General features: G+C 43.3%; 1 protein-coding gene across 1 annotated transcript in view; it reads right to left on the bottom strand.

Annotated features, from left to right (window-relative positions):
• The window catches only part of ANK3 (ankyrin 3), a 400,513-nt gene that overhangs the window by 368,748 nt on the left and 19,609 nt on the right, over positions 1-12,156 (bottom strand). Inside the window, exon 2 of the mRNA XM_082222269.1 lies at positions 8,068-8,106. Within this exon, the coding sequence (XP_082078395.1) occupies positions 8,068-8,106 (39 nt within the window). The remainder of the gene's footprint in view (positions 1-8,067; positions 8,107-12,156) is intronic.

Raw genomic sequence — 12,156 nt, 5'->3', positions numbered from 1 at the left:
TGTGCACATAATTTCAGCTAGAGTATTGCACTCACTATTGAATATGCACTGTGGAGCATATTTAATTGAACTGTATGGGACACAATGCTAATCCATAGTTTAGCATAACATTAATGAAACTGCTTGAATTTGGTGGTTTATTATCTTGGCTTGTTTCAAAAAGCCATGGGCTCAAACTATCCACAGGTTGTTTCAGTCCAGACATGACAATAAACTGTAGTTAAACCAGCAAGCAGATGCTTCCCATCACTACCTTGAACCCATGATCTTGGAGAAGGAAACAGGAAGAGAGCATTTAGGTCTGATCCTTGCCCAGGCTTGTTCCCATAGCACCAAACCATGGTTGTCTATTATGTCACCCAATCCAAATTCAGAGACGTTCAATATGTGAAATCCGGGAGCAGGAACAGTAGACACACATGGGCTTCCTCCTCCATGCATCCAGCATCTCTGGGCTTGAACTGTGTGAACGGTGTATTCTAGAACTTAAATTACAGGTTACTTTAAGTCAGGGTTGGGGAACCTGTGCCCCTCTATATGTTGTTGAATTTTAGCTCTCAGGATGATGGGAGTTGTAGGATGGTGGGACATTATTTGGAATGCCACAGGTTAGCTACTCTTGCCATAAGCTATTATGCTTTTGTTGTTGTTGTTTCAAAATACAGTCCCCAAAAATCCTAAATGTGGAATGGTTAAATTTGCTGATCTCCATTCAGTATTGCAGGAAGCCAAAGGTCTATTTTGCCATACAAACTGAACCCCCACAAGTGGTCAAGTGCCTTGAATGCAGAGTTGCCCCCATGCATTCAAACACAGCATTATTATAAAAATACATTTATATACAGTACTGAATACAAAATCAAAAGAGCTGTGACATTAAAGTATACAATATATCCCTTTTTAATAGCTTATAAATATTTTTCTTTCCCTTTCAACTTGATGCTATGCAGGACTGGATTTATGTATAGACTAAGTAGGCTGAAGCCTAGGGCCTCTAAATCTAGGGGGCCTCGCCAGCCCTCCCGCTCCCCAGAGGGCAGTCTCCCCTCTCCCAAAATTGCAAACCCAAGACTTCATGCAGGGACAGGGTAACTCAGGCCCAGCAACTATGAGACTCAGGGCTAGCCAGTGGGGCCCAATTTGAAGCTCTGGGGCCAACTTGGAATTTTGGAGCTATAAATACAATCCATCTAGATTGCCCTGGTGCGGGGGCCCACTTAGGAGCAGCCTGCGGGGCCCAATTTGGCCCAATTGCTCCAACTGCCTTAAGGCCAGCCCTGATGAGACTGTGCAGGGGCTGGGCTGACAAGCGCTGCCACTTCTAGGTCCCTGGTGTCACTATTCAGCGTACAGACTCAAGGACTTGTTATGGAAATAAAGGGGGGCACTTATTGGAAATCATTTTTGTCACCTCTCAACACCTCTCCTCCCTCAAAACCCCGGGATAATAAGCCTTTGCACTTTTAATGGAGAAAGCTTGCAAATTGTATCCCTTCTGGTTTCTTTTGGCAAAACGTGTTGCATTGTTGCAAGAAAGTGTCAAAATTGTATCCCCTTGTACTTGACCGTGCTGGTGGACTACTAACCTTTGAAAATCACATAAAATCAATGCCATAACCAATTCTTCCATTTCAATGACATGTTGCTTCAAAAGGAAAGGCAGACTTGGACATCACCTTCCTCCATAATCCTCTAAGCGAGAGGTCATGTACTCAACTTGGATACCACCACCCTCCTCCGTAATCCTTGGGATATACAGTCAAGTACAGAGCACCCCTCCCTTGAGGGAACAATGAACATCCATTGATGGTTTCCTGAGGCCAGGTGTTCCCACAGCCCATCCTCAGGAAGGCCAGAAGGCAAATATATGCATAGATAGTTTTAGTGTTATTTAGGTGGCAGGTACTTAAGGTGAATCCCTGTGACGGGGTGAGCTCCCGTTGCTTGGTCCCAGCTCCTGCGAATCCCTGTGATGGGGTGAGCTCCCGTTGCTCGGTCCCAGCTCCTGCCCACCTAGCAGTTTGAAAGCACATCAAAGTACAAGTAGATAAATAGGTACCGCTCGGGCGGGAAGGTAAACAGCGTTTCCGTGCACTGCTCTGGTTCGCCAGAAGCGGCTTAGTCATGCTGGCCACATGACCCAGAAGCTGTACACCAGCTCTCTTGGCCAATAAAGTGAGATGAGCACCGAAACCCCAGAGTCACGACTGGATCTAATGTTCAGGGGTCCCTTTACCTTTACTTTTTACTTAAGGTGTTAGGAACTTGATCTGATAACTGGGGCAAGTTGATGAACTTGGGTAACCTCACGACTCCCCTCCCTCCTTGTGACATCATAATGATATATCAGTGATGTATCAATGATGGTTCTGGAAATGTATTCTGGGTAGGGACAGAAGGTCTTCAAAGAGCTTGTAACCCATGTTCGGGGTTCTTACTCTGTGTGGAGATCTGTTGTGGAACAATAAAGATTATGGTCTACTGACCGCTGTTTTGCTCCTGTATTTGGCTGGAACTTCCTTCTTCTGCTAACCGCAAAGACCTTCAGGGACTTTCACCCTGATGAGTTGGGCTGCTGAGTATCCTCACATCCCAGAATTTTCCATCTCAGAATCCAGAGCCAGCAGGCCCAGAGTCAACAACCAGCTGCATAGCCTTCCCCAGCTCAAGGGTCAGGTCAGTAGTGGTACATGCTGCACTTTAATCAATGGGAGAGTGTGGGGGGGGCAGCTGGGGCAGATAAACTAGGCAGGCAAGCTCTCCCAAGTCTCTTCCATTCCTTCTCTCCTCCTTGGCTTGAACAGAGCATGGCAAGCACATGTGACTGGCACTGGCCTCACCCCTCCCAGGCAGAGAAGTCTATCTTTCACACTATCTTTCACACACATCAACAGAGCCTGTTGGTTGCTGCAGCATGCACTGCAAATTGCCCACAGGCAGAGAGAGGCCTTTGGGATCAGGGAAGGCAGCAGTGGGAAGGGATCCTCAGAACTACCTGTAGAAGGCAGGAGGCCAGGCTGCGGGTTGGTAACGGGACCTCATCCTGACTCTGACATTAATGGGAAGGGGAAAACCAGGCTCCAAGCTAACAATCTTTTGCAGAAAATGGAAGAACTGGAATCTGTGTTTATGCTGCATTTTTGGACCCGTGTGCTAGTCATTTTCACAAGGTCAGCAAAGCCCTTCATAAATCAGACCTGTTATTGAGTTCTTGTGCAAGTTTGTACAGTTCACTTCTGGATTTTTAAAGGAAAATTAGGGATGATTTTGATGAGTTTGAGAAACAAGCAAAAGCCACCTTGCTAAAGGAACAAAACAAGGAGACAAAGAGTGAGGGAACGGCAAAGAAACGACAGAAGTGCACCTGATGCCTTAGATGCGCTTTCTTCAAGAGATAGGTTTAGGATAAAATCCTTTATTCCTATATTAGATGCACTTGAAGCCAATTTAAAAAGTAGTAGTACTGTGTACAGTGATGTTGCGCAATTGTTTGCCATTCTGTCTAATTTGACAGCATCTAAACAAGAAATTAAGCAAGGTGTTGGACAGTTGATGGAAGCATACCCAAAAGATATTGACCTGAAACTTATTGATGAACTTTTGCACTTTCACCTGCATGTGACACAATGCCATAGGCCTACAGCAGAGCATTCTCTGTCTCATACAGACCTTTATCAAATTATAGGTAAAGGTAAAGGTACCCCTGCCCGAACGGGCCAGTCTTGACAGACTCTGGGGTTTGTGCGCCCATCTCACATCTATTGGCCGGGGGCCAGCGCTGTCCGAAGACACTTCCGGGTCACGTGGCCAGCGTGACAACGCTGCTCTGGCGAGCCAGAGCCGCACACGGAACGCCGTTTACCTTCCCGCTGGTAAGCGGTACCTATTTATCTACTTGCCCCCAGGGGTGCTTTCGAACTGCTAGGTGGGCAGGCGCTGGGACCGAGCAGCGGGAGCGCACCCCGCCGCGGGGATTCGAACCGCCGACCTTTCGATCGGCAAGCCCTAGGCACTGAGGCTTTAGCCCACAGCGCCACCCGCGTCCCTGATTTATCAAATTATATACAAGGACAAAATTCATATGGCCTTTCCTAATGTGGAAGCAATCTTGCAGCTATTTCTTTGAGAATTGTTATTTTGGCAGCTCCCAAATCATTAATCTTTCCCGTCCAGCTGTTATCAAAGAAACAGAGAGAAGCCTCCTTCTAAAACTCTTTGTTGATTTATTCTTAAACAGACTGTTTGCAATGTAGCCATATATCAGATCAATTGGCCTCTGGAATCCAACCAGTCCCCCCTTCGGGCCCTAGAAAGGGGCTGCCAGACATCCATTTAGCCCTTTCTCTCACTCATAATAAAAAACTTTTTTTTTTTTGCAAACAGTTATATATATAATATTGTTTCCAGTCTTTCTGACCAACCAACAGTTAGCTCCTGCTTCTCTTAATCAGGGAGACTATTTCAGATATTCCATGAGTGTAGTGGGTGGACGCCATTTTGTTCTTTGTTTTCGTCTTTAACAGGCATTTCAAATCTTAAAAGAAAAGCAGCTGTGAATAGGTCCCAATTATATATAAAAGTCCATCTGTACTCACTTTTTGAAGAGCAATTTAGGTTCTTAATGAGGCTTGGCATGCAATACAAATTGTTAATGTTAGAAGAAGAAGAAAAAACATACCAAGCCCCTCCAGATTCCAAACATCATGATGAGGATCTCTTTGAAGTTCAATCTTTTACACCAGAGACTGTACATACTGCAGGTTTTTCCCAAACTTCATCAGTTCAGAGCGTGTCTGTTTGTTTTTCAAATCTTTATATTTTCCCAAAGATGCGTCCGGCTATGGGGTGGCATCGCAGCAGTATCAATCCGTCCTTTGCTCCGTGACCCAGTGCCCCTGCCATCTGCCACATCGGCAATCTGGGGCAAACCGTGGGTCATCAAGACAGTCCTCCCCTGCCCTGGGGAGGCTGCCAGGGCTAATTACCCCCATATCAGCCCTGAATTATCGGAACGGATGGAGTCCGATCGTGTAGGAGACCGCCATTTTCCACCACCAGAAACAGGAAGCCACTATTTCTTAGCCTTATGGTCACTAACTACTCAGGAGAGAGGAGTTTTTCAAGACTCAAAAGAATTAAAAATGAATTAAGGGCCACAATGTCTAAAGAAATGTCTCTAAGGTGCTACTGGAAGGAATTTTTTATTCTGACTATGGCAGACCAACACGGCTACCTATCTGTAAAGAAAGGTTGTCCGCACTGAGCATTCTGTACATTGAAAGTGACAAACTTAGACAAACAAATTTTGATGAAGTTTTGGATGATTTTGCTATGAGGCAGGCTGGGGGGGGGGAGAAACATTTTAGCCTTGCTGTATTTGATGGTTCTAGTTTACTTCTTAATATGTATTTTAAAACTGACTTTTTAATGACAACATAATGTAGATTCTAAAAGTGCCACACTGTCAGGTAATCATGGTCATATTATTTACACTTCCCAGGCAATATAATTTGTAAACTCAAGGTGTGTGGTTTTTTAAAGAATAACATTACAACTTCATTTTCCTAAAAATTAATGCTTATACCACAAAAGGTTTACAAAATTGTTATTGCAAAAGTTTTTCTGTGTTAATTTTATGCATTTTTATAAATCACCATGGTATTTAACAATAACATCTTATGTCCTTTACAGGAGAAATTGAGAATTGCAGAATTTTAAATACCTGTCATCATCCTTGGCTTCACTCAATTTTGTTTATAACACTCTTCCATTTTCTTCTAGTCATGAGGGTGGGGGAAGGGGAGGGGCCTCACAAGTGGAGTAGCCTAGGGCCTCTCTTCATCTAAATTCAGCCCTGATGCTATGGCTAAACCACATCATGTCTTGCTACAACTTGATTAAAATTTGGCAATGCCTCTAAGGACCAGGTAAAATTACATTGGAGCAGAGCTGGCCCACAGACCACCTGTTGATCACTTTTTTCTTAAATCATTGTAATTGGTTTATCTGCAGCAGAAGAGAAAGTCTGAAGAAAAAGACAATCTGGCAACCTTAACATTATTCATTTTCCATCCCAGTGCACATCTTCCATTGTGATTTTAATTATCTACCGTATTTACTAAGTTCTACAAAACATGCAAATCAATACCAATCCTTATCTTCTTCTTTTTTAAAAAAACACCTCTTTTAAAATAATGATTTTTATCTCTTATAGAAGTCTCATTTGCATGCTGTTGAATGCAAAACAAGGAAATTTGTCTTGCCAGGATTTCAAAAGATTATTAAAAAGCATGACACTGATCCCTGGTGATAGTTTTCAATCAGTTTTTAATACACACACACACACACACACACACACACACACACCATGTTAATAAATCAGAACTCAATACACTGAAGATTCCCACAGGTTTAAAGACCAAGATGACTGAAAGGATGGATGAAAATATCCTTCTTTCTTCTCGGATGGAAGCATCATGAGCATCAACTGCACTTGTGGGATCTCAAGCAGAAACACAGCAGAGCATCACTGATATTATCCTCAGGCATTAGCCATTTTGATGCAGTGCCCATGAAAGGTCAACATGTTGGACTCTTTCCGATCAGCTACAACACTTCTCTTCTGAAGCAACCTTTTAAGACCGATTCTTTTAAATTGGTTATGAGGAACCTGTGGTGCTCCAGATCTTTTGGGATTCCAAATCCCTAGCATGGCTAATGGTTGGGGGTGGTGGGAGTAGCAGGCCAACAATATTGGAAGGGTTCCCAAGCCATGGGAACAATTCTGTAATTGAAGGCAGTCATTCAATATAAGGACCTTCCAGTTCCATGGCAGCTCAAGCCTTGCATGGGATGTAGGGAGTGTCCTGTCAAAGCAGAGAACAGATAGGCCCAAGGGGCACTGCTAAGTGAGGAACAGAAAATGTTTTCTCTGCAGGGAGCTAAAGCCAACTGACACCTTACACAGGCCAGCCACACATGGAGTGTGGTAGACTCCACCTCCCTGGAGATGCTGACTGGCTGGTTAAAGGTCCCTCATCTTATTTTGCAGTCTTTAATTTCTGCATGTCTGGAGAGATAAGACGATGAGTCCCCTACTGAACCACTGAGTCAAAGGGTAATGGCTCAGCAATATTCTCTAGCCAGGAGGCCTCAAATAAGGCACATCAGCCTGGCAGTCAAATTTATTTGTTAGAAACCAGTATTCTTGGCCATTCTATCCCTTCCCCCAACCAACAAGTAGCCTGAACCTTGTTCTTTTTTTATTCCTCCCACAAACACTGCAATGTGCTTGGGTTGTGGGAAATGACAAGTACAACACAATGGACACAGTTCTTTAAAAACACATTTTAGTCCCACTGAATTTCAATGGAAAAGTTGCTCATAGAAGAAGAAGAAGAGTTTGGATTTGATATCCCGCCTTTCACTCCCTTTAAGGAGTCTCAAAGCGGCTAACATTCTCCTTTCCCATCCTCCCCCACAACAAACACTCTGTGAGGTGAGTGGGGCTTAGAGACTTCAAAGAAGTGTGACTGGCTCAAGGTCACCCAGCAGCTGCATGTGGAGGAGCGGAGACGCGAACCCAGTTCCCCAGATTACGAGACTACCGCTCTTAACCACTACACCACAACTTTATTCAGTTGAGATCTGTGGCCCAAGTCGTGCTTTATTTTGCCTGGATCATGTCCTATATAAGGAAGGGATTTTTTTCCCCATTCTACACTTAAAGAGCATATTACACTGTTGTCAAATAGAGAAGCAGAATATGATCATTCCAATGTTTTAAGAATATAAAAGTTGCTTTAACATGTTTTGATACTCCATCCAATCATCTCTACACACAACTTACTCTGTGGTCATCTGGCAGGTGTTGACCAAACTGCGGGAGGCAGTGGACGACAGGAGTGCTTGGTGTGCTCTGGTCCATGGGGTCACGAAGAGTCGGGCATGACTAAACGACTAAACAACTTAACACGACCTATACTACTGAGATGTGAACGCAGAGAAAAAACAGCCACTTAAAAGAGCACGGTAACAAGCATATTTTCCTTTTTATTTTTTTCCTACCTTTCGAGAGCTTTGAGGAGGATGGTGCCTGTGATAAACCTAAAAATAAACAAATAGAACTTTTAAAGAATGTAAACAAACTTAAGTCAACAGACATCTTGCTTCTGAAGAAAAATGCAGTTTAACATGGAAAATAGCAACAAGCAGGAAAAAGTATCTAATGAAGCCCTAAGCAAACACATATACAAGGCAAGAAGATAGCAAATTAATTCATAATAAATTAAATAAATTGTAATAAATTAATCACCACCACCATCATCATCTTGAGCTGGATCCTCCTCAGCTCCTGTCAACTTATAAGTTTCTGTATGAACTACATTGATACCTTACATATAAAATACATGTCCCAAGATGGACCCATGTTTCCCAGGCTTTCGGTGCAGATAAGTTACTGCAGATGATTTATAATGAAATGAAAAGGGTATTTAAATATACCTTTCTGAAGAAACCAGAGGCCTTTCTCCTGGGCATGGTTGGCCAATTGGTGCTAAAGAAGGATAGAACTTTCTTTATGTATGCTACAATAGCAGCAAGAATACTTATTGCAAAGTATTGGAAGACACAAGATTTACCCACTCTGGAAGAATGGCAGATGAAGGTGATGGACTATATGGAACTGGCGGAAATGACTGGCAGAATCCGAGACCAGGGAGAAGAGTCGGTGGAAGAAGATTGGAAGAAATTTAAAGACTATTTACAGAAATACTGCAAAATTAATGAATGTTAGAATGATGTTGGATTGAAGTTAAGTGGTTTTTAGCAACAATGCTAAAAGGAATATGCAAAAATGGATTGTTAACAGGTGATAATTTAAAGTTATTATATTTTAAGATAAGAGATTAAGATAAAATCAAAGAGGGAAAGGATTTGCTGAACTAACTAATTTGAACTGGAATACAAAAAGGGAGGTGTGAGGAGGTCGGGGAAACAAGCAAATGTAAGATAAGACATGGAAAGACTAATCTGTTTTTTAATTGTTTTTATTTTGTATTTTCATTTTTTTCTTTATTTCTTCTTTCTTTTTTTGCAATATGTTGAAACTTTAATAAATATCTTTTTTTAAAAAAAAAGACAAGTTACTGCAAATGACTAACCAACTTTTCCTTTAAGTGCTAGTGCACCACAAAATTGCAAGCTGTAGCATATATTACTGAAAGGCAAAAAAGGATTCGGAACTCATTCAACTTTTTCTGCAGTGAAGGAAGGAAGGAAGGAAGGAAGACTCCCAAACTACCAAGAAACATAAAAAATGAAGTCTTGATATTCAAAGTGCAGATAAGAATAATATACAGAAGATGTAGGCAAGACCTCTTCCCAAGACTTTGGGGAATCACTGGGAAAATGGGAAGTGGTCTTACTCAAACCAGTGCAGCTCTCTTTCATTTCCTTCATTGGCTCATGCGAGTTCACAGGATACCCCATGACTGCACATCTTTAATACATGAGACTTGCTTTGGTCTCTGACTACAATTCACTTCCAATGGTGGGTCATGGCTGTGGCAGAGGCAACGGCATCCTCCAAGTAGCGACCACACTGCACTCATCAAGATAGGGGTGGGGTTGGGTTAGGTGGCAGCAGTGATGGGAACTCCAGGTTGGCAACAGTGGTCCTGGAGGTGTGTGCACACCTGTGGGGCCCCCGCCACAACCCTGGGGCTCCCCTGATCTCACTGCCCGCTCACTCTGCCACATCCCTACTTTCTCTCCCCCTGCCCCCCCAAACCCCACCACTACTACCATCTTTCCTACAGAGGGAGGTTAAAGTGGGTGTTAGAAAATGCAAGTCAGCAGGAGAGTATACATGTGTTATATGCATAAGGTCCCAAGCTTCCACACTGAAAGCCCTGAATTACTGCTGCCAGGGCAGATCAATCATGTGACCTAAGTATAAGGCAGTTTTATATACTCAAAATGCTACTCACCATGGGATGTGCCAGCATCATGGTCTGAGGATGTCACAACAGCCACATATAGGAGAAATGAATTAACAAAGATCTGGTCCTCTGCCCCTCAGTCTCAGCCACAGGCAAGGACTGGCTATAAGAGCTGTGGCCAACTCAGCTTTGAATAGCTGGCCCTTTGTGATGTCATAGACCCTCAGTGTAGGGGTCTCTTTGGTAGGGGTAGGGGTGGTTGTGGGCTTGCTTATGAAGCCGTTTTCAGCAGGAACAAGCCATGGTTCTGCAATGCTTTCCCCAATTATTTTCTCACTTAACATTAGCCGTACAAATGAATTCTGGATCAGTTTTCTAGTTCAAGAAAGACTCACTCGTGCCACTATTTTCTCCAGCTTTAGACCACGAGGCTGTACAAGGAAGCTCCATTTTTCCTCCCAACTTTAAAAGACTATTAGCTCTTTAAGGCTATGAAAGAGAAAGAGATTCTCTCCAAGATGCACCCACCATGTACCGCTACTGGAATACAGCGGCTTGATGAAGACTGCATGTGCAGTTTTTGTATTTCCATCTCCCCCATGTTGGCCCAATCATGTGCTCACTGGGAGTAGTTGCTACTTGTCCCTGCAGAATTGCAAGCTGCAAGACTGGCCTGTATGTTCTGTGCCTTAACTCAAAGCAGGAGTAATGCATGACTCCCTAAGATCTCAATTGTCATCTTTGGTCTTTTCATATGTTTTTTTCTTAATAGGAATGTTACTCAATGGACACCCCAGCCTCCAAATTAACACAAAGCTTGAAATGTCATATTTTAAATTTCGCAAACGTTCAAACAGAACAGTCATTTACATTCTCTCTTCATAAAGAGAACCATCAGTCAAGACGAAAAACTATTTGGCTTTAATTGTGAGGAAGTAATAGATTATTCCTGTATAAATGCTAATCAAGCCTATTTAGTCACAGCTACTCCCAAATGACACAAATGATGAGAGGCCAAGTACAAGCAATCCTGAGCATACTGGAGGCAACTCTTCGCAGTCACACTAGTAATTTGTGGTTCAAAAGAAAGGGGAGGAGTAACAGTTTTTGTACAAGCTTCCCTTTACAATTACCTGGAAGCAATTTTTACTTTGCAATATGCAGGTCTATAACTAACAGTCTGATAACCAGCTCACAGGTGGTACCAGCAAATCCCTAATCACTGCTGTGTTTTTTTTGGGGGGTACTCACGGGTACCAGCCATTCCCATGCCCACCTGGCAATCTTTGAAGCTAAGGCAGAGTGGTGCAGCAATAAAACTGCTAGCACATCTGCAAGGCTAAGCAGGGTCCGTCATGGTTTCAAATTGGATGGGAAACTATGTGTTGAGTTTCCTGTGTTGTAGGGAGTTGGACTAGAAGACACTCAGGGTCTCTTCCAATTCTATGATTCTGTACTTGTTGGTCATGTGGGAATGCCTCACCTGCAAGGGTGACCAGTGTTTAGGGAGCAGGGAGCATCTATTCGCTTTATCAAGGAAGAAGTTAACCAAACTGCCCTTGAATACTTTCATGGCGCAATTGCAAAAACATATACTCAACAATATTTGGTTAGAAGAGTTTCCTTGTATACACCCCGTCATAAAGATAGCAGCGTTGATCAACAGCTACAAAACTCTTCACTTAAAAAAAGGGTGCCTCTGTCATGCAGAACATGTACATAGGCCCATTGAATTGTTTATATAAGACACTGCCCACCCTTTCAATATTAGGTCTCCCATACTTTTGATAGTTTTATAGATGAAGGAATTTTGGCAGGTACACCTTTCATATATAATGGTTGAAAAGGTGTATAGAGGTTCAAAGGTTGACTACCTATATCAGGGGTGGGGAACTGCAGGCCCCAAGACTGAATGTGACCCTCCGGTCCTCTCTATCTGGCCCTGGGGACTCTCCAGTCCAAAATGACTCCCAGGCTGCACACCTGGTCCTTCAGGGGCACAGTTACCCCATTCAGGACCAGGGAGTTCTCCACACCAGCCCGCCCCCTGTCCCCCCAAAACAGTACTTCTGTCTTGTCAGGATTCAACCTCAATCCATTAGCCGCCATCCATCCTCCAACTGCCTCCAGGCACTCACACAGGACCTTCACCGCCTTCACTGGTTCTGATCTGAAAGAGAGGTAGAGCTGGGTATCATCTGCATATTGATGGACA

The sequence above is a fragment of the Podarcis vaucheri genome, assembly GCF_965113315.1.
Source record: "Podarcis vaucheri genome assembly, chromosome: 5".
NCBI classification, from domain to species: domain Eukaryota; kingdom Metazoa; phylum Chordata; class Lepidosauria; order Squamata; family Lacertidae; genus Podarcis; species Podarcis vaucheri.
The sequence above is the reverse complement of the archived record's forward strand: the minus strand, read 5'-3'. Positions and strand labels throughout refer to the sequence as shown.